The 23,846-nt window shown below is 41.7% G+C and overlaps 1 protein-coding gene across 4 annotated transcripts in view; it reads left to right on the forward strand.

The window, feature by feature from the left end:
• The window catches only part of PTPRG (protein tyrosine phosphatase receptor type G), a 764,493-nt gene that overhangs the window by 614,814 nt on the left and 125,833 nt on the right, over positions 1-23,846 (forward strand). For all 4 annotated transcript variants that reach the window (XM_032289599.1, XM_032289601.1, XM_032289600.1 and 1 more), the window contains 2 exons: positions 6,540-6,697; positions 17,302-17,494. In XM_032289599.1, the coding sequence (XP_032145490.1) occupies positions 6,540-6,697; positions 17,302-17,494 (351 nt within the window). The remainder of the gene's footprint in view (positions 1-6,539; positions 6,698-17,301; positions 17,495-23,846) is intronic.

Here is a 23,846-nt window from a genome sequence, read left to right on the forward strand (position 1 = left end):
TGTGTGTGTGTGTGTGTGTGTGTGTGTGTGTGTGTGTGTGTGTGTGTTCAGTGTACTTCTGCAATTTCTGACCATTGCACAGGTCTCTTCTATACATTGATTGTTCATCATGTTTTATAAAGAGCTTTCTTTTTTTCCTATATAACCAAAGCATTGAAAATACTAGGTTATTAACACACCGAGAAATGCAATCAATCAGCTGATTATCATCTAATGTTTTAATGATCACATTTTTAATCCAATTATGCATGTTTGAATCTTTCAAATTTTCTTTAATTAAAAATTGCCTCCTGGCACTGCTATCAGAAATAAGAAATTGAACAGAACCAGCCAGATATAATTTAATGTTGAAAGGAAACTGCAGGGATAACCGGGCTGTGCTGGGTTTAATGGTTGACCATGACTTTAAAGCCCTCATACAAAATTTCCTAATTGATAAGAAAAATTTAATCATCTTCAGATATAAACCGTTTGCATTCAAATAAGGTATTTCTTTTTCTAAATAAACCTCCCCTAACTGATTATTCATATTGTCATTCAAAATGCTTAAAAATGAAAGAAAGAGTTGGGTGAAACGTAGGCTACTTAATACAGTGTGTATTTAATATAAAAGTCATACATTATTCATCTTTGCAATTTGAATAACTTTGAATTTAGCATCCCTGTTCGTCATCTTTTTCTTTGATGAACAATTAATTATTAAAATATAATATTGTCTGCATACAGCACCCAGGATCCTTGAAAGTGGAAGACAAGATTCATTTCTTTTCAATTCTTTTATCTAGTAAGGCACAGTACCTGCTTATTATGATATAATGGAATGAATGGTGGTATAAATAGTATTTCAAATATTTTTCTCAACTAGTAAGTGGCTGGGACAGGAATGTTTTGAATTAAAATGACTAATTATGATAAAAGTTGAAGGCAGAATGCACTGATCAGGATGGGCATGGAGTCACACTGCTCTTTTGTAGCAAGATTTATTTAACAAGCTCTGTGGCAAGCACTCTGTTAAGCCCTTACCTGATGTTAACTCATTTAATTCACACTCAGAACCTTCTCATAATGTCAGTGTTATCATCCCATTTTACAGATGTGAAAACAGTTACACAGAGGTGAAGTAACTCTTTCCAGGTCAAACCTTCAAGTAGACTAGTTAGGATTCATATCCAGGAGACCTAGCTCTAGCACTTCTCCCCATTTTATAATATCTACATTTATTAAGATTTTATCAGCCAGGCACACGGGCTTACAGCTGTCATTTTGGCAGTTTGGGAGGCTGAGGCAGGAGTATCGCTTGAGGCCAGAAGTTTGAGACCAGCTTGGGAAACAGCAAGACCTTATGTCTACTGATTTTTTTTTTTTTTAATTACTCAGGCATGGTGGTACATGCCTGTAGTTCTAGCCACTCATGAAGCTAAGTGGGGAGGATTGCTTGAGCCCAGGAGTTCCAGGCTGCCGTGCCACCGCACCCCAGCCTGGTCAACAGAGTGAGACTCTATTTCTAATTTACAAAAAGAAAACAAAAAGATTTTATAAATGGAAGAGTTTAAGTTTTCAACTGAAAAGTGCATTATTTCTTCTTCCCAGTGGCTGTGCTTAGGAACTACCAGTCTTGAGTCTGGCCAGTTCAGCTCCTCTGACCTACGCAGGCCTCATGGGTAGTACTAGAAATAAAGGACTACCATTTCTAAAATTGTTTCTAATTTGTAATTAAGCATTGTGAGCATCCCATTATCAGCAGAGCACTGTCTGTGGTACTGAGCAGCAGGCAATGAAATTTTCAGAAAGATCGCTGCAAACTGATGTTCAGCTTGAACTGAGACGGGGGAAGAAACAAGTCAAGAGTTAATTTTATAATGTATTCTTCATGTGAATTCTGTGATGCGTTGCCAGTTAATAATGGGGGCACCTGAACATACAGCATAATTACCCCAACCCCACAAGTCTTGCTGTGGCAATCAAGGTAACCTTCTAATACTTGGGATTCCTTTTCCACCTCCCACTCACAACGCTTATGTTAAGATAGGAGCAGGCAGGCTGGGTGTGGTGGCTCATGCTCCCAGCACTTTGGGAGGCTGAGGCGGGCGGATCACGAGGTCAGGAGTTTGAGACCAGCTTGGCCAGCATGGTGAAACCCTGCCTCTACTAAAAATACAAAAAATTAGCCGGGCATGGTGGCGTGCATCTGTAATCCCATCTACTCGGGAGGCTGAGGCAGGAGAATTGCTGGAGCCCAGGAGGCAGCGGTTGCAGTGGGCGGAGATTTTGCCACTACACTCCAGCTGGGCAACAGAGCAAGACTCTGTCTAAAAAAAAAAAAAAAAAAAAAAAAAAAAAAAAAAAAAAATTAAATTAAATTAAATAGGGGCAGACAAGATGTGACCAAAGGCCAAATTCATTCCACTGTCTATTTTGTATGGCCCCTGAGCTAAGCATGGTTTTTACATTCAATCTCTAATTAAGTGAAATGTTATTCCCCCCAAAAAGAATCACATTATTCTCATTAAGTAGGCATATATTTTGAAAATTGTTCTGTTATTAATAGCATTTCAAATTCAGTTAATAAGGTTGTAGAAGTGTACTTGTTATTTAAGTACCTACATAACGTCTTCAAATTCACCTCTTGGCCTGCAAAACCTAAAATCTGTACTATCTGGTACTTTACGGAAAACGATTGCTCATTCCTAGCTTAAAACCCAGAGTGAGCCAGGCCGTACCTCAGCTGGGCTTGTGCCCAGACACATGCTTGCCTTGATAAATCTGGGCTTATATGGGCCAGGAATTGTACTAAGCCCCTTATGTCTGTTAACTTGCTTAAGTGTCACAGCAACCCTGAGAGCAAATATTCTCATTATTCCCATTTTACAGATGATGGAAGTAGCTCAGAGAGGTTAAGGCCTTTGCCTAAGATCACACAGCCATCAAATGTCAGTTAGTTCAAAGCTCAATTTTTGCTAGAATTTTGGCAAAGAAAGCTGTAACCTAGACTGCTCATGCTGATGGACAATATATCTAACATGGTATGCCTTTAAGGACACAAGCAGTAATCCAGTTAAAAAAAAAAAAGACATGCACAAAACATTAAAGAAAATACATGACAAAACACTGGTAGCTTAGAGGAATAATAATAGTAATAACAATTAGAGTAAGAATAATGTCTATCATGTATGAGATGTGTACTGTGTACTGAGCTCCTTCTGATCCCCTTTCTTGCATTGCCTTATTTATAATCTCCACTACTATAGCCTGGGAAGGTTTCATAACTTGCCTAAGCTCACACAGCTCACAGATAGCAGAGTTGGGATTTGAACGCGAGCAGGCTGAAAATCTACTCCCCTCAGCAACCCTTGAAGGAATGCACAAGTGCTGGGGGCGCTGACAAGGGCAGTGGATCTCAGTTTTCAGCACTGAAAGGTGTTTCCTGCTGTGCGGGAATACTATTCCAGATTCCCTGAAGAGTCCCATGTGAGTCTCTGTATTCTTCAAGTGTTTTTGACCTTGGGTCTGTTACTTCACCCTGTTCTTCTGTTTACCCAGCCCTAAAGTTAAAGAATTGGACTAAATCGATGGTTTTCAAAGTGTCCCTGGGTCCCCTGCTTAGCTTCAGCCACTGGGCTGACTTAGCTATTTGAGTTGCAAGGCTCTTGGGTAAGATTTTGTTTGAAGAGACCATTCTTTGGCCCCCATAGCCACTGAAATAAGCCACTGAACTAAGGCCATTCCGGATCACGGAGTCCTAAGATTCAGTGGCAGAGATCGTGGTAGAATGAATTAGCAGTGAAGCCAGGTCCTCCACCTCTGTCCCTTGTACCTGGCCTACCCACCTCGCCACAGATCTGACTGCACATGCTAATCAGTGAAAACCAAACTTGCCTCTGAAGCCCTGGTGTTGGTCAAGAATAGAGAAGTCCTTCTGAGTTTGTAGCAGGGGTCACACGCAGTTTCCATCATGCCTGCTCAATCCATGAGCCCAGCTGAGAACTTACATGAGATCCCTGACCCTGCCCAATCAGCGTTCCCCTTTGAAATGTAATCTCCTGTGGGTGGGGTGGGTGCTTTTGCTTTATCTTTTTATGCTCTTTAAAGCCATGGCGTCTTCCTGGAGTATGTGTAGATGGGGGCTTGGCTGCTGGGGATTTGCTGGGGTTGTCTTGTCACTTCCTGTCAGCATACAGCATGCTTACCTGCAACCTTAATATTGGATTGGGCCCCGAGAGGAAAACTCTTCTGATTCAAAAGCCATTTGGCCTGGAAGCCTTGATCCTAAGGCAGGTTGGTGTGTTGTGGTGTGACCCCAAGTTCACCTACAACATGGGGGAGACATGAAGGTAGCAGTTTTGCCGTTGGTGGTGCCAAGCCCTACGCACACCCTCTATCGCCTGGGGCTTTGGGTTGACTATTTGCACAGCCCAAGAAGCTCAGAGGCAGCAAGCAAAGGCCAAAATATTTTCTTCTCCCAGCCAAACCAGTCCCCGCCAACCATGCTTGCAGAGATTTCCCCTGTCATTAGGCTGCTGGTAACCAGGTTTAAATGAAAGCCCAGAGTTGCCAGTGGGCGGAGGGGCAGTTCCGTTATTTCTAGCCTTTTGTACAACAGAAATTGTTTTTGTAATTTTGATTATGGAACCCTATGATTTGAAGACTTTTGCATTTATTGGTTAATACTACATTTTTCTTTTAGAGAAAGATGAACTGCACACCTCTCTGCGAATCAGCCAAGGTTTCTGAGCCTCATGAGTAACTGTCGTTACTTCGCTGTTCACTAGTGACCTTGAGCTTGGTTATTTAACCTCTCTGTGCCTAGATTTCCACACCTGTAAAATGAATATTAGAAAGCACATACTTCACAGAGCTGTGAACTAAGCGAGCATAGTGATGTGAAGAATAAAAGCCTGGATTCTAAGCCGAGCTAGCTGTTTTTGTATCCCAGCTCTGTAAACTGGGGATAATAACAGGACTAACTTCATGGACTTATTTTAAGCAATAAATAAATTAATCTTTATAAAGCTCTTAGAACAGGGCCTGGCGCATATAGTAAGTTCTGTTTAAGTGTTTGCAACATATAAATACTCAGAATAGTGCCTGGCATATAGGTAAAGTTAAATAAATGTTAAGTCTTCTTCAACTAAATCTTTTCCAAAAGGAAATTGCAATTTCAACTATAATATAGTTCATTTCTGTTGGAGTTTTTTGCCTTATCCCCTAGTTATACAGACTTCTAGAGTCTGGGATACACAGTTGCCCAAATGCCTGCACTAGTTGTTCTGCATGAAGATGAGAAGAGGAGGGAGGAGGGAGGAGGCTTAGGAAGAGTGTTCCTGTAGGCACAGGTGTGTCTATGAAGTCACCTGGAACCCTGTCCTGGGGCTCATGGTGGAAGCCTTGAAGGAGCTAAGGCACCCCATGAGAAGGACTTCAGTAGTCTTGTTACATCTCTAACAGGGAAGAGGAGAGAATCCCAGATACACATTCAAGTCTAGATCTCTGGAGATATATGGAGAGACTACAACCTTCTCTGACTCATGAAAGAAGCTAGATAGTCTACTAGGCCTGCTTGGGTGAATTATAAGTCAGTTCCCTCATCTTCTCTGTGGCACTGTTCCTTCCTGCTCCAGGGTCTTGGCTCATTCTGTTTCTACTGTTTACAATGTTTTTCTTCACCTTTTTTGCCCCCACCATTCCATTTTCACCTGGCTAACCTTGGTGCCTTCTTTAGCTGAGTCAGAACTGTGTGTAGTCTCTGGTGTCAAGACACGTGGATTCACATCCTGGCTTTGCTTCTTAGGAGCTATGTGACCTTGAGCAGACACTAACCCATTCCGTGTCTTGCTTTCCTTATAAATGAATCATGTTATCATTGTTGGGTCTTAACTTAAATGTCATTCCTTCTATTTAACTGAAGACACCTCCATTTTTTTAAAAAAAGAATGCTGGTTCCTGGGGCCATTCTTTTTCAGTTTATAGTTGCACCTTGGTTGGGCTTCACATTGATTTGGAGAGGACTTGAGTGAAACCGTAATGAAATCTAGCCAGCTTTGGAATTGCATGTTACTGGTGGCTTACAGTTTCTTTTCATAATGATTCTCTCATTGTGTCCCAAAGTTCATTCCACTGATTATCTGTTCATAGATCTTAGAGAAGAGTTCTATGATGAAACAAGGTTGGGAAGGGGCGGGATAAATAAAGTCAAGCTTGTTTCTTTTCTGCAAGACGTCTCAGAGATTTTGCTATGCTAGAGTATTTTGTCTATTTCCTGGGGGAAGGGGGAGGGACTGTAATGTGCCCCAACCGTGTTCATGGTGGAACCTGCTTTTTATTGAAATACACTGTGGTACTGGTGTCCTCAGAGCACACCCTGGGAAATGCTGCTTTGTTTACTGAGGCTCTCCCACCACCAAATGCTAGTGCTTCTCAGGATATAAACAAACATAAGGCTTGTGATGTGGTACCAGCATGCCGAGGATGTTGACTGCGTCTGCGGCGCAGAATGGCGTGACTTATCATTGTGCTTTTCTTTTCCCTTTCTCCCCAAACAGAGAAGGAGACCTTTCTGGATCCCTTCGTCCTCCGGGACCTCCTGCCTGCATCCCTGGGCAGCTATTATCGGTACACAGGTTCTTTGACCACCCCGCCGTGTAGCGAAATAGTGGAGTGGATAGTCTTCCGGAGACCCGTCCCCATCTCTTACCATCAGGTAGCTATTTTGCCTCAAGTGGGGCATCTGTGTTTCGTTGTTTTGTATGGACTTAATGATCCAGCATGACTAGAATATACGAGTAAGGAATTTGTTCTAGATCCTGTGCTTGTCATTGATTCCTTCAGTCTTTCCAACAAACACGTTTTTGAACCTAAGAAGTGCAAGCTATAGAACATGATTTCTTAGCTGCAAATGAAATTAAGTCACTAAGGAGAATTGCAGGCATGAAATCTGAGTATTGTTTAAGTATTCAGTCTTGAGGAGGCAATAATAGCTATCCTTGATGATGATGACCTTTGGTGCCAGAAAGTCTTCTAAGCTCTTTATATATGTTGACCCATTTCATCTTCATGAACGATACTCTCATGAGTTAGATGCTATTTGTACCCCCATGATACAGTCTTATGAGGTAGGTGCTGTTCATGACCCTGTTTTATAGAGGAGATTAAGCCACACAGAAGGCAACTTGCCCATGGTCATAAAACTGATAGCCATGCCATGGTCTGATTCCAAAGATCATGTCCTGCCCACTAATCCTACCCACAGTTCGGAAAAGAAAGAGATTTGTGGACACAGAGGAAGGAAGTAACACGTTATTGATCGAGTTCTTTCTGTGTGCTACGCATTTTACTCAGCGCTTTCCATATATCAACTTAATCAGTGGCAACGCAACATTGAGAGATGGGTATTCACATAGAACATCGTGGGGTGGAGAGATGGGGTAACATACCCAAAGATTCATGGCTAATGAATGATGCAGCCAAAAACTAAACGTGGGTTTGCCTGATTCCAAAACCCATGTTCCCGACCACTAAACTGTACTGCCTCCTTGTGAGTGTGGCCTGAGCACATTTCATGGGACATCTTGATTTAGGCTGAGCAGTTAACTGTGGGTAGGAACTGGTGAATTGGAGATGGGATTGAGGCAGTGTCAGAGGAAGGAGAACCATCTGGGGAATGCGAGGTCTTTAAATCACCTCATGAGGTTTGAATGGATGGTTGGGGATGATTCTTAGAAGGGATGTGTTAGTTGTAGAAAATTCAGCGTGGATTGAATTACAGAAAGAGTAAAATTCCTTTTGCATTATTCCAGAAAATAGAGCCAGGAACAATGGGTAGGTTTTATAAGACACTGGATTTGAATCATTAATCAGGACTGTCCAAATTGGAAGGTACTTACGATGTCATTCATAGAAATGACCACTTCTCCCAGTCTGATTGTTCTGGTACCAGTTGAGCTTCTGGGTCTTATGTCAAGCATTCCAGTAGGTGGGTCTGAATAGACATTAGCCAAGCAACCATTTTGCTGGCCTTGGGTCACATGTCCATCTCTGAGTGAGTCATCAGAGATGCCAGATAACATCCTGCAACTTCCAGTGTTACCTCTCAGTGGGTAAATGGGGCAGGTTCCCTAGAAGAAGTAGAGACACTATCCCTCTAACCAAGTTAGGTCATGTAAGGCCAGGCTGAACAATTTTATTTGGCCTCACTGCTGTTTTGGCAATCATTTTACTTTGAGATTTTTTTTTTTCCTTTTAATCCGACCCTGACAATAAAGAAAGGACTGGTGATTTGGTTTCAGAACAGGATCTGCCAGCCTTAGGGAGATAATGAAATAAGAAATGAGTTTTCTTCCTAACAGTGATGCCAACATTGTTTCATTAAAAAAAAAAAAAGATAAAACTCCAACACAAATATTTATATATGCAGGGTTGGGGAAAGGGATTTTTTTTCAAGATCTTTTTTTTTGTTAATTAATAAATACTTTTGTCTTGAAAGCCTGAAAGGTTTGTGGCTGGGCTCAGTGGCTCAGGCCTGTTATCCCAGCACTTTGTTAGGATGAAGTGGGAAGAACCCTTGAGCCCAGAAGTTCGAGACCTGCTTGGGCAACATGACAAGACCCCCCTCTCTACAAAAAAAATTTTTTAAATTAGCAAGGCATGGTGGCACGTGTCTGGTGGTCCCAGCTACATGAGAGGCTGAGAGAGAAGGATCACTGGAGTCTAGGAGGTCAAAGCTGCAGTGAACTGTGATCACGCCACTGCATTTCAGTGTGGATGACAGGATGAGACTCTGTCTCAAAAAAAAAAGAGAGAGAAAAAAAAGGTTTGAGATAACGAAGTTAAGAAATACTGATTTGGCTACTTTTTATATAGAATGCCATGTAAGGAGAGGGAGAGAGTTGAAGTTGATTAGCTGGAGAGAAATAAGGACCATTAACATATGCTGGGTTTCATTATAGCTCCAGATTTGAAACAAAAAACAGAGTTCGGGGCTTGGATGTTTTGCCAAGTGTTTGCCTTTTAGAAGCATTTTGAGCACCATTTTTGTCTGGGTTTCTGAGAAAGTGGTTTTTTTTGATATCTGTTCACTATTCCACTCTCTGCCACCCATACATTCAAAGAGAAGAAATAATGGAAGATGTTTATTTGCCCTCCAATATATAACTTCTCTGTAGATATTGTGTTTCGGGGAAATAGAAAAGAAATTAATCACATTTGCTTTCCAGGTTCTTTGCTACAAACCATTTTATAATACTTTACTTTTATCAGACACCGCTTCATGTGTCCCTCTCTGTCTCCCAAGGGAGGAAAACAGCTCATATTCATGTGGCCAAACTGGATCCTTGCTGGCTGACTTTGCGGAGGTCACAGCTGTGTCAGCCCTTGGAAAGGAAAGCATTCACCATTCAAGTATTATCGCTTCAGACCTTCCCATCCTGACCCTGCCAACATTCTTTCTGAAGTTAGCACAGAATGTTCATTTCAGAAAGGCGAACCGCCAGTTCGGAAAAGCCAAGTAGTCAGGAATTCCATGTCTGCCTCTGACAGAAAAACATTCCTAGTCCTTCATTCCTCTACTTCTGTATTATTCTCTCTTTTCTTCCCTGTCATCCAACCTGGGTGCCTGCACTCAATGAAAATTCGAGCATGTTCACCATAAAATATAATGGTTAGCACAAAGTGTTGGCTTGTCTGATGTGGATTTCTTTAAAGCCTTTCAGAGTACATATGGGCAACCACTCATCTTTCCTCTCTTTTTCCCTTTTGTGAGTTTAGCTGGACATTCAGATCAGCCCTACGAGCCAGCACACTTGTACCTCTGGCTTGCGTGATAATCTAGATTAAAATACAGCATTGCTAATGGAACCCCACATTGGCTTGGGATTCCCCACGTAGTCAGCATGGCTTAAGTGGCCCCTCTAAACATCTCCTGAAAATCTCAAGCCAAAATCCTGCCTTGACCGTGTCACCCAAACAAAATGGCAGCACTCTTGGCCTTTGTGTGGGATGTCAGAGGAGCAGAAAACATGGAGATGGTTGCCTGCAGCGTGTTCATGATCAGTCATAGAAAACAACTGTCTTTCAGTCCAGTGAAGTAGGATTTGTTTTATTGTAGAATAGTGCTTCTCAGATGATGGTTCTTTGCCAATAGGCAACTAACCTAACCCTTCCTTTCCAGGACTGTTAGCATCTTGAAGGTTAAAATAAGCCACTACTTATGATCTTCCCAGCATGAATTTTACTTAAGTGTTTGTAGGGGGTGCTATCAAAAGGCAATAAATAAGTCTGACTGCATCTACTTTGTTTACCTTTAGATGTTTGATTTTTTTTTTTTTCTGACAGTAAGCTGGAGTGGACAGAAACGGTTTAGTTGCATGACCCTTTTTAACCAAAGGTATCTGTCAGAAAGAGTAGAGCAGCTCTTTGAAGTTAAGCGCATGTGCTTTGGAGGCAAACTGCCTGGATTCCATTTATGGCTTCATTCTTTGGCCAAATGAGTCAAGTACTGTTTGGTGCCTCGGTTTCCTCATCCGTAACACGATGATGTTAATACCCACCTCATGAAGTCACAATAAAGATTAAATGATGGAATATGTGTCAAATGCGTAGACTAGTGCCTGGCGTCGCAGGAAGTGCCTGGGAGATACCAGGCGTGGTTGTTGTTTGTTGTTGCAGGTATTAAATGATCACCAAGTCTCTAAAGCAGGACTCTCTGGTTGAAGTAAAACAAGCCCCATCATTTAAAATCTTCTAGTAATCATGTTAACAAATATGAAGAGAAACAAGTGAAAATAATTTTAATAGTATAGTTTATTGAATCCAGTGTATCCAAAATATTATCACTGCAAATGTAGGGCTAGCTGTATTTCTAATGGAACAGCCATATGTGGCTACTGGCTGTCACAGCTGTAAGGTTTATCTCAAGGCCATGACAACTGGTGAGTCACTTAATTGAGAATGTTTGTATTTCAACACATGACGTGCAGTGCATGTGAATAAAGAAGGTTTTTAAATGGTGGGGTGAAGATGTCATCATTAATCCAAAAGAGATAGCTTTCTTTGTTAATTATGGCTAAGTCCTTTTCTTTCTATAAAGCCCTTTCTATAATCACCTTCATGCAGAATGGACTGTAGCCACAGAAGGGACATGGCCCTGCATTTAGCTAGCTGTCCTTAGATTTTATGTTTGCAGCTGTGGTTCAGTAAGTAAAATTTTGGATGCTCCAGGCTACTGGGAATTTAATATTCCATTATCATTGTCTTGCTTAATAATGAGGCAACAAACAGGACCTGTCCTGTCATCCTTCAGATGTATGGTGAAGCTAACTCCATGGTCTTAGGTGAGATTTTCCAGTTCCTAGTTTGTATCCTTGGGTTCTTACTGTGCTAATAATGGACTCTGGTTTTGTTTTATTGCCATCGTATGCCCATCTCTTAAAGTATTGTGCATACCAGCCTTTTAATGGCTCATACTTACATTACTTTTGGTTTTCCCTCATTTCTCCCTTTCATCCACAACGGTGCCCTGCCCAGATCTTGTGGACAGGAGCTCTTGCTGTACACGAATGGCATGAAGAGATTTCGACTTGCCTTTGATTCGAACTGACAGATTAAAAACTAATTATTCTCTATCATACTTTTATAATAAAAACTAAGTTGAAATGATTTATATACACTTCCAGCCAACACATTTGCAATTCAAGGTTAAAATTGTTCTTGAAACGGCACCAGTTAAACTGCAATTACAAATCCCCAAGAAGGGATAAAAGAAAGAAATGTTTTACACATTCACTTCAAAAGTTTAAGAGTCAATTTAGTACCATAGAAATAAAAACTTTCATTTATTTTTACTAAATGATAAAGACTTCATTAGCTGTGTTAAAGTCAAGATAAATCCAAGTGTGTTTATTACCTTGCCATGGCAAAGGATCAGGCAAAGAAAAGTAAGGGCTTTGGGAGGTGGACAGCATTTCTCCTTGGACCTGCTGTCTTGTTCATGCCTCTCAGTTCTTGCTGTGTTGGCCATTGGCAGTTCCTATTCAGAGTGCCGAAGAGTGCAGATAGATAGATTTATGTCGCAGATGCAGGGTGTCCTGTGCGGACTGGCCTTGGGGTTAGCTAAAGGGAATTGTTTCAAGACTTTTCCTGTTACCACATCCATTTCTCCATGCAGTGTGACTGTTTCAGTGAATGATGCTAAGGCCTCTTATGCCTGTGGCATGAAGTAGCAGAGAGCATACAAAATAAGAGTCGCACAGACCTGCTGTTCTAAGCCTCACTTCACCTCTTGGTTCCCGTGCCTCCTTTAGTTCATTTTCACATTGCTATAAAGAACTACCTGAGACTGGGTAATTTATTAGAAAAGAGGTTTAATTGGTTATACAGGAAGCATGACTGGGAAAGCCTCAGGAAACTTACAATCACGGCAAAGGGGAACCAGGCATGCCTTACATGGCTAGAGAAGGAAGAAGAAAGGGAAAGGGAGGTGCTGCACATTAAACAGCCAGATCTCATGAGAACTCACTCACTGTCACGGGAGCAGCAAGGGGGAAATCCACCTCCATGATCCAGTCGCCTCCCACCAGGCCCCTCCTCCAGCATTGAGGATTATGATTCCACATGAGATTTGGGTGGGGACACAGATCCAAACCATATCAGTGATCTTGAGCAAGTTACTCAATGTCTCTAATCCCAGTTTTCTTACTAGTCAATAACACTAAGATTAATACCGCTATTAATCATAATACCACCAGCCTTATGGGATTTCTGCAAATGAAGTGAAAGCACATACCACTCTCAGCACAATGCTTGCATGTAATAAGCACCTGGTAAATATTAGCTGCTAGTGTTCATGATATAATAAGAGTGTTCTTGTAATGCTACTTAAATGTTATTACTTTAAGCTAAGAAGAAGTTAGAAACCAAAATAATGTCTGTAAAGTACTTAAAGAAGTACCTGGCACATAATAGGTTGGATAAATGTAAGGGGGATAAGGAGGGGAAGGTTGATACAGCGTTTTACAGTTGTTGTAAGCTTAGAGTACAATTGTCGTTACCACATTCCTCATAAAATAATAACGGCAGTAGCGATAGCACTTACCGAGCAGCTGCTGTGTGCCAGGAATTATTCCAAATACTTTAACAACTCATTGAATAGTTACAAAAAACGCAGGAAGCAGGTAATGCTGTTACCTCCATTGTACAAATAAAGACACTGAGGTACAGAAAGATTAAATAATTTGACCAAAGTCACACATTTAGCAAGTAGGGTTTAAAAACAGGATTTTGAACCCAGGTAGCAGGGGTAAGGGTTTTGAATATGGAAAATTAGGCACAGACCAGATCATAAGGGCCCCATCATTGAGGCTGGGAGGCTGTTAAAAAGTATGGAACAGAGAGGCGTGACATGATCTGATACATATTTTTCAAGAATGACTGTTTAGCTGTTAACCAGATCTAGAAAAGTAGAACAGATTAAGCCCCGAACATATGAACTGGTCAAAGGCCCGGAAAGACACAACTTGGTCTGCATGGTTTGTTCTGCGGCTCCAGCATTACTTCCATGTCACACAACTCTAGGGACACTTTCTCATGATGGTCTTATTGCACCTTTTGGAATCAAACGAAGTGGAGGTCCAAGGCAGGAGTTGGGGTCTAGGGACAGACTGAAGTTGCTGTATCATGATGTATCCGTAGATTTCATCACTGCTCACCTGCCAAACTGAGAAAGGTAGACTCCTCTCACCAATCCAAGGCTCATGGAGGTTTTTAACTCACTGGCCAGGCATGCCAGTTACCAAAGCGACAGGCCACTGGTGATTTTCATTTAACTTAGAAAAACAGGGTTTTAGTGAATGCCACCAATGCACAGAAGGACATTTGATGAGTGTGCTGAGCTTGTCCTCCTTTCCCTGTTCTGTGTGACTGTCAAGCGCAGCCGTGATCCAGTTGACAATATAATATCATTCAGGTCATCAGTGCACTCTCAGAACCAACACATCCTTTCTTCAAAATCTTGGGGCAAGTTGAGTTAATAGCAAGGAAGCTGCCATGCTTTTAAGTCATAGCATGTCATTAAGCTGTAAGAGCAATTTAAGTGAAAGTATTTTTGTGTTAAATTCAGAACCTGCCTCTTTTTTACAGTTATGTGACTTTTTCTTTCCTGAGGCTTCAGAAATAAACTTTTTAGGAGAATTTAATGCTGGCGGTGAAAGAAGCAAGCATTCTAGAGAATAAACAAACTTCAGAGTCGTACTGCCTAGACAGTATGCCAGGCCATTCTTTTCTGGCATCTCAGAGTTTAAACTATTTCAGGACAGATGGCTGTCTCTTCCAGAAAATTTCCGGTCTAATTCACGATGTATGGCAGCCCAATCCGTTTCTTTAAAAAATCATCCTGAAAGTTAAGGAATGTCTCCTGTCTATTCAACTCACGTCTCTAAGGCTTTAATTTAAACCAATTTCCTTTGTTTGGTCTTCTCTGGACATTGAGAGGAGCTAGTCAGCATCTTCCACATATGAGGGGCTTTAATCAGATTACTCCTTACCTGCCTTTTCTTCAGGCTAAACAATTCCATGTCCTTTAACCTTTCCTCACAGAATTTATTTTCCATCTTTTTAATCATTTTGATTGGTTTTTTTCTGGGCTGTCTCCAGAGGGTCTTTGTTAATACTTCTCTTATAATTTTAAGAAGTTATTTTCCCTGAGAAAGCCAGAAACCTGCTCTCCCATTTGATGTACTGAGTTCTGACTTTGGTAGTTCTATCAAGTGAGTTCATGTCAGCAGGTGGAGGTGATTTTTCAACATCTGTTAGTTGTCTTCATTTGAGTGGCTTACAGTTGGACAAAGTAATCAGTCCAATTTTCCTAATTTTTCTGTTATGACTTGCTTTTCCCTCTTTGCTGTACATAAAGAAGGAACAGCAGAAAGAACGGAAAGGCAGGCAGATTCAACCTGGAGACCCTATGAGTTGTTATGGAAAGTAAAGCAACTCACAGAGAATTGAAGTAACACAAGAGAAACAGGCTGCTTTGGCTTTTAGCCTGCTTTCGAATCTGTCCTGGTTCTGTGTAAAAGGCAGAAAAAGTTCCATGGTTAATCATCATTTTACATAAGCCGTGGAATTGGAGGGAGGTGGAATGATAGGTGAATCCGTATACTTTAACGATTTTGCATGGCTAATATCACCTCGATTCATCGCCTTCTCATGCAAAGAGAGGACACACTGGTTGGAAGCAGGTCCTTTTCTGTGTCATTCTCTGAGGCTGTTTGGGAAACAGTGGAGGTTAGTTCCAGGCTTCAGAATGACCACCTAGAATTTGCAGAAACCCGGATAGTGATTTTCCTTTTTTATTTTCCACATTGATGTTAATTGCCTCCTGGTTCCCCAAAGTTTAGACAGTCACTCAATGCACAGAAAGCATCTTTCTGGCACCAGTCCACCATTTCTCCTGCAGAAAGCACTCTTGTTTGGTACCCGAGGATCCAGATGAGCCAGAAACAGTTCATTCAGCTTTTCTCTTCATTCTGTTTTCTTCTCCTGTTAGTATTTTTGGTGGCTGCATATTTCAAATTACAGTTCATATTTTTTTTTTTTTTTGGTGACAAGAATAACTTTGTGGCCCATTGAGAACAAGTCTCTGTCACTCAGTCGCTGTTCCATTCCTCATATATAATAGAATTACCTTTTTTATTTTATAAAAAAAATGTTGGTTTTTTTTGAGGCAGAGTGTCACTCTGTCTCCTAGGCTGGAGTGCAGTGGCGCAATCTCTGCTCACTGCAGCCTCCACCTCCCAAGTTCAAGCAATTCTTGTGCCTCAGCCTCCCAAGTAGCTGGAATTACAGGTGTATGTCATCATGCCTAGATAATTTTTGTATTTTTAGTAGAGACAGTGTTTTACCATGTTGGCCAGGCTGGTTTCGAACTCCTGACCTCAAGTTATCTGCCCACCTTGGCCGCCCAAAGGGCTGGGATTTCAGGAATGAGCCACCATTCCCGGCCAGAATTACCTTTTTTAATGATCACAATGTTGAGGGCCATACACACACACACACACACACACAACCCCCTTTTTTTTTTTTATTCTGTTTTTGAGACAGAGTCTCACTCTGTCACCCAGGCTGGAGTGCAGTGGTGCAGTCAAAGCTCACTGCAGCCTGTAACTCCCAGCCTGAAGCAGCAGTCTCATCTCGGCCTCCCAAGAAGCTGTGAATACAGACAGACGCCACCACGCCCAGCTAATTTTTGTATTTTTTGTAGAGTCAGGGTCTCACTGTGCTGTCTGGGCTAGTCTCGAACTCCTGGGTTCAAGCAATCTTCCACCTCAGCCTCCCAAAGTGTTGTGATTATATGCGTGAGTCACCACACCTGGCCCAAGAATCCCTTTTGATAATACAAATATGATTTGGACACCCTGATTTTTTCCCTTTACTTTCCGTAAAAGTTAGATCAGCAGTCTTGTATGAGATGTTTCTTAATAATATTAACAATAATGATAGTAGCTAACCTTAATTGAGGACTGTGTACTAACTGTGTACTAAGCAATTGACATAAATTTTAATACTCATGTTTTGCAGTTGTGGAAACTTGAGTTACAAAAAACTTGAATCGTTTGTCTCTGATTCCCCATCTGGTAAATGTTGAACTTAGGCAGTTTGACTTGCAAGACACACATATAGAGATGTGGTGACTTTGCCAAACTTGATCGCTAGTATGTCTGAAGATGCCAAGAATTAAATCCCTAATATTTATGAAGCTCTTATGATATGCTAGGAACTGTTCTAAGCACTGTACTTGGATTAAATGTTTTGTCAGGACTTAATGTTGACACAAATCCTTTTGGGTAAATAGAGTTATGATTATCACCATTTTATTGAGGAAAAATGGTGGCTGAGGGTAAATTGGGTGTTGAGATCACAGATTGGGTAGGCAAGGGAGCTAGAATTCATACCCAGGCAGTCTTGCTCTGGGATGTACCAGTATCACCCTGACCCCGTGTTTCTTCCTAGAACGCTAAAGGCCTTTCCAGCAGGGCACTGAAGAAAGACTGGGACTGTCACGGGAGGCACAAACTCAGAGCACAGTGCAGCCCTCAAATGAACTGTTTTCCTGGTTAGTTGGCAGGACAGAAACCACAGCCAGATCAGCCTGTTGGCAGTTTCCAGCAGGCAGCCTGGGGTCCTGCTGGGTTTAGCAGCCCCAGCATCGGTCAATTCTACCATTTCCTGCTCTTATCACACCCACCCGCTTTGGACCAAATAGCTTTTCTAATTGATGTGGTTTTTTTTTCCTTCCCTCTCTCGTTCTCTGTTCAGCTTGAGGCTTTTTATTCCATCTTCACCACGGAGCAGCAAGACCATGTCAAGTCGGTGGAGTATCTGAGAAATAACTTTCGACCTCAGCAGGAGCTGCATGACAGGGTGGTGTCCAAGTCCGCCGTCCGTGACGCCTGGAACCACGACATGACAGACTTCTTGGAAAACCCACTGGGGACAGAAGCCTCTAAAGGTACATTTGGATTAAGTGCCTCGCCTAGAGGAAGATTCCTTATCATAAATTACTTTAAATTAAAAGAAATTCAAAGCCAGCTAGGTATTGGAACTTGGTGTTAAATGTATATGCTTCTCTGCTAAAGGGAACTTGTCTGACTGAAAAATAGTAGCAGTTGTGGGAATAACTTCTGTTAAACAGATATAATAGAAATTGTCCTTTTGATCAATAATAGGTCATTCTGTCTGCATTTCTGCCTTGTAACTTCAAAACCTACTAGCAATGCCTAGAGAAAGCTTTCTGAAAAATGCCTTACTTTTTACATGTTTCCCTGTTGATCAGGAGTTTACCTCTGAGCTCAGACATCAGTGAAACTGGAGAGTTCCCTGACTCTCCCTTCCAAGGACCTGTAATAGGAGTGTGGCTGGGTCTGTTCTCTGTTCCATCACCATTCCCTGTTCAAATACCTTATGGGAGGAGGAGCACAGAGACAGGCACGCGCAGGAGCGAGGGCGAGTGCCTTGGGGCTCTGGCACTAGGGTTGTATGTCTGCGACTCCCGAAGCCCAAGAGGACATGTGTTACAGTGGGCTCTTTCTTGCTGTTGTCTGTGGACAGCTTAAGTGTTAACCAGCTCAATGACCTCTTGGTACCTAGGTCCTTCTGGTGTCCAGGAAGAATCAGGTCGCACATGGACTTGAGGGATGAATGTGGGGGTTTTACTGAGTGGTAGAGATGGCTCTCAGTGGGATGTATTGGGAATTGGAAGGGGTATAGAGTGGGAAGATGATGGACTTTGCCCATTCAGTGGCCGATCTCCTCTCTGATTGTCCCTAGTCAGATTCCTCTTGGTATTCAGATGCTGCTTCTCTTCTCCCTGCTATGCCATTCTGCTGTTCTTCTGCTCTTCTGTTCAATCCCCTCATCTGCTTCTGGAGCCTGGGGTCTGGGGTTTATATGGATGCAGGATGGGGGGGCATGGAGGGCCAAAAGGCAACTGTGGGGCACGAAGACAGAAATGTCTGTTTTCACTTAGGACCAAGGGTTTCCAGGCTTGAGGGTGGAGCCTTTGCCAGGGAACCGCCCTCTTCTACTCAGTATTGCCCTGTCTCTGTCCATATCACCAGGACCTTTGAATTGGTCCCAATATCCAGTATATTACAGTCTTACTACCATCCACCCCAGGCAAGACCTCCCACTCCAGGCTCATCCCCTATTGGAAATAACTTGGTTTTTTTTTTAAACCTATTATTTAACAGTTTAGTCCTTGTATCTGATAAACATAAGTTTATCATTTTCAGGCATCTCAGTCTTTTCTATTTCTACTTTCTCATGTGAAATGAGTACTAATTTCTCTCCCAGGAAACTATAATGTCTGGTTCTACCCTCACCCTCCTCTCAGGCTCTGGGATTTGTCATAATTGTGACGCAGAGCTCCGGAAGTGCTGAGAGGAGCAAGGCTTATCAAAGCCCTATTACTTGGAAGGGAGAAAGGAAAAAGAAGGAATTTTCTTTTGGTGTGAAAAGGGATGTTTCCCAACCCAGTGCTCTCCTTATTCAAAATTATGAGCTTGCGTAATAAAGGGAGAGCTTGTGTCATGTATCAACACTGGAAGTAGACTGGGCTATTGTTAGGTACTTTACGTGGGGAGGTTTTCTTTCAAGAATGTCCTCACCCCCAACAAAAGGGACCAGTTTATTGGCATATGGATTTTGTAGGAACAGGGGGAATGAGATTCTGCTCCACAAGTAACTGCAGTGACATGCACTTTGATTGATGGTAAGAATGAGCCCATTTTCTAGGCTCACGTTTCTGAAAAGGAGCTAAAAGAGGAGGAGAGGGAGTTTAAGAATGTGATCATTTCCTTCCTGTCTGTGTGATTTTGTTTGAGGTTAGTGAAGAGAAATGAGTCAGGCCAGGTTCCCTTGAGAAATGCTTGAAATTCAAGTAATTTGGGGACAATAGTTTGTCAAGGGCATCATTCTCTGGGAACAATGGGAGAATTAAGAAGCTCCCAAACCTGTGAAATATCTTAGGTTGGGCTGCCATGGAAAACGTCACATGAGCTAATTTTTTTTTTAACCTAGCTAAAAAGAATAAAGAAAATAACCCAACTAGAAAGCTTTCTTCCAAGAGAACTCGCCTGAGGAAAGCAGGTCTCCTAGGGATTTTGTGAGAGTTATATGTAGAGTTACATGGATTGTGGGGTTGAGGAATTCATATCACAAGCGAGTGTAAGATCTCGTAGCTCAGAACTGCTGAGATGGTGACAGATACAAAGCTCTTTCCTGAAAAATGGTCCGAGCATATGATATATCAGCTGTACAGTGAAAACGCATGGCCTTTATTCAAGAAAGCTAGGGAAGATAATGGTCTCCATTGTATTACGTTGTCAAAGTGGGCAAGATCTTCCACTGAACAGGCCTTCACTGAATCTGACCACAACCATGGAACCGTCCTTAAATCTGGCAATTTCATTCTTCATTCCACTAGGTTTGTTTCAATTATCATAGCGCTCATTGCTGACTCTTTAAGACATGGGAATATTAAAATGTTTTTTTCATCCCCATTCCTAGTCGATCTCTGTTCCTGAGGGTAACCACTTGAAAAATGCACTTTGCCTGTTTAATAAATTTCATAGAGATAGCATCATTCAGTATGTCCTGCTTAGTGTCTTGCTTCTTTTGCTCTGCAGCGATTGTAAGCACCCTCCCTGTTGCCTGTAGTAGTTCGTTCTTTCGTGTTGCTAAATTCCATTGCGTGATTATACCTGAATATATTTATCCGTTTTAGTATACATGAATATGTAGAATATTTTCAAGTTTTAGAGATTATGAAAATTCTTGAATCTGCTATGAATACATGGGTATATCTCTATTGGGTATACACCCAGTAGTAAAATGGCTGCATTCGAGTAACCGGATTTTCAGGTTTGGTTAGTGACTGCGAAATGGCTTCCCACAGTGATTGTATGTACCACTTTTTACTTCTGCCAGCAGTTTAGGAAATTTTCCTATTTTTACAGCATTTTTTAAAGGCTTAATTTACAGACCATAATATACAGCTATGGTAAAAGTATAATTTGATAATTTTTAGTAAATTTATACTTGCGCAGCCATCACTGCAGTCTGGTTTTAGAACATTTTCAGCACCACAGAAAGTTCCTTCCTGCCCATTTGCAGTCAGTTATTTCTCCTGCCCTCAACCCCAGGCAACCTCAGGTCTGGTTTTGTCTTTCACTTGGTGTTAATAATTTTAACATTTATCCATGTTTGGCATGTGTCAGTAGGTCATTTTTTTTTTATTGCTGAATAGTGTCTCTATTTTTTTGAATAACAGCTTTATTGAGATTTAATTCATATACCATGAAATTCATTCTTTTAAAGTGTACACATCAGTGGTTTGTTTTGTTTTGTTTTTGAGACACAGTCTTGCTCTTGTCTCCCAGGCTGGAGTACAATGGCATGATCTCAGCTCACTGCAACCCCTACGTCCCGGGTTCAAGCGATTCTCCTGCCTCAGCCTCCCGAGTAGCTGGGATTGGAGCCACCCGCCACCACGCCCAGCTAATTTTTGTATTTTTAGTAGAGACGGGGTTTTGCCATGTTGGCCAGGCTGGTCTCAAACCTCTGAGCTCATGATCCACCCAATTCAGTCTCCCAAAGCGCTGGGATTACAGGCGTGAGCTGCCACACCCGGCCCCATCAGTGGTATTTACTGTAGCCACAAAATCATGCAACCATCGCTGCCATCCATTTCTTGAACATTTTCATCACCCCAAAAAGAAACTCCATCTATAGCAATCATTCCCATTCTCCTTCCCTTTTCCTGCCAGGTCCGTCCTTCCCTGTCTCCAGGGCTAGGCAACCACTAATGTACTTTTTGTCTCTATGGATTTGTTATTCTGGACATTTTATATAAATGGATCATATAATTTATGACTTTTGTCTCAGGCTTCTTTCACTTAGCATAATACTTTCAAGGTTCATCTGTATTGGGTCATGTATTTGAATTTAATTCTATTTTATGGCCAAGTAATAGAGCACATAATATGTGGAGGTGCCATATTTTGTTTATCCACTTATCAATTAATGGACATTGAGTTTTTTCCTCCTGTTGGCTGTTATGAATAATGCTTCTGTGAATATCCATGTCCAAGTTTCTGTGTAAATATGTTTTCAAGTCTTTTAGATGTGAACCTAGGAGTAGCATTGCTGGGTCATATGGTAACTTTCTGTTCACAGTTTTGAGGAACTACCTATTTTCCAAAGTGGTGGCACCAGTTTGCATTCACATCAACAGTGTATAAGGGTTTCAGTTTCTCCATATCCTCACCAACAGCTGTTACTGCGCATCTCTTCTATTTTCACCAACCTAGAGAATATGATGAGGTTGTTTCTCTTTGTAATTCTGATTTCCATCTCCCTAATGACTGATGATCTCCCTGTTTGTTTTTAAATGTGCATGTCATGGAACCATAGCCCACGTGACCAAATATTTCTCCTTTTTTTCCGTAAGAAGACTCAGGTAATTCAGCAGCTTTATAGGCCAAAAGATGCTGACACATCATCAGACAGCCTGGACGGCTTAGATTATTGACCTTAGAGATGTAAGCAGGAAAGAGCCAAAGCAAAGAACAAGTCCTTTTCCTTCCTCTACTCTTCTGCAAAAAAAGGTATAAAAAGAGAAGGAGTGGTATCCTGTAATCTTCAGGTGATTCAAAAAGATCAAAGCCTGCCTGGTTGGTATGCACTATCTGATCATTATTGGAAGCTTTCAATGCCCAGTAAAGTGAGCATGTTTTATGCATTTATCAGGCTGTTGTCACAGAAGAGGGAAAAATAAATTAATTACCTAAGGCAGGAGTCATATAACTTTTTTGGTTAAGGGCTAGATAGTAAATGTTTTTGGTTTTGTGGGCCACATAGTCTCTGTTGCATCCTGGATATTTGTGGGGCATTGGTTCCAGGACCCCTACGGATACCAATATCCTTGGATGCTCAAGTCCCTTAAATAAAAAGGTGTTTTATTTGTATATAACCGAAACACATCGGCCAGTATACTTTAAAACATTTCTAGAGTACTTATAATATTAACACAATGTAAATGCCATGTAAATAGTTGTTATACTCTACTGGTTTTTATTTGTACTATTTTTTATTCTTATATTGCTGTTTTTTATTGGCTTTTCTTTGCCTTTCAAATATTTTTGATCTGTGGTTGGTTGAATCCATGCATGCAGAACCTGTGGATACCGGTGCCATGTGTACTCAGTTCTACCAGTATAGCAGGAAGGCAGCTGCAGATGATATGCAAATGAATGTAGAAAATGTCTTGCAGTAAAACTTTATTTATAAAAAAACGTGGCAGTCCAGATTTGGCCTTGGGACTGTAGTTTACTGAGCCCCACTCTAGGGAATAGCTTAAACTAAGTTGGAGAAACCTAAACAGGGAAATCATAGGCTTGTCGTAAGAAAAATATTTTCTGTCTTCAAGGTGGTAGTGGCCATGACTTTGAATTTGTTGGATCTGTGTTTCCATTCCACTGAAAGACACTAGGACCAACTAGAGATTTATTAGTATGGGGACCACCCACTTACCAATTCATTTTTTTTTTTTTTGAGACGGCGTTTCACTCTTGTTACCCAGGCTGGAGTGCAATGGTGCGATCTCGGCTCACCGCAACCTCCGCCTCCTGGGTTCAGGCAATTCTCCTGCCTCAGTCTCCTGAGTAGCTGGGATTACAGGCATGTGCCACCGTGCCCAGCTAATGTTTTGTATTTTTAGTAGAGACGGGGTTTCATCATGTTGACCAGGATGGTCTCGATCTCTTGACCTCGTGATCTACCTGCCTCGGCCTCCCAAAGTGCTGGGATTACAGGCTTGAGCCACCGCACCCGGCTTACCAATTCATTTTAACATCCAGTCACCTTTCACATCAGAGGGGTAACCAGAGCCTCAGTTGACCGAATATAGCTCCCTGCCTCCACTGTTCCCCTGGCTGTGATCGTGAACTTGAGCAGCCAGTGGCGGGGGCCTGTGTTCATGCACCTGTATTTTGTCAGGATGATTGGACCTCCTGGAATAAAGAATATAGAATCCAGCCTTTCAATGCCAAGCACAAGAGGCAAGGCCCCACTTAAGACAAGAAAGGAATAGGGGAAAAGTCATCTTAATATTGTATTGTTGCCGAAGGACTTACATATGGATGTCATCCATAAAAAACATAAAGCTTTAGTTCCAGTAAATGGAAACAATATTTAGGCTTGGTGGATTGTTCAAGGGACATCCGATTTGCCACTCTGCCCTTTGTCGGTAAATAACTTGGACAGACTTTAGGATTTAATGGGCTGTCATTTCAGTTATTCTG

This window comes from Sapajus apella, unplaced genomic scaffold, assembly GCF_009761245.1.
Source record: "Sapajus apella isolate SASKATOON/1434 unplaced genomic scaffold, GSC_monkey_1.0 scaffold23, whole genome shotgun sequence".
In the NCBI taxonomy this organism is placed as follows: Eukaryota; Metazoa; Chordata; class Mammalia; order Primates; family Cebidae; genus Sapajus; species Sapajus apella.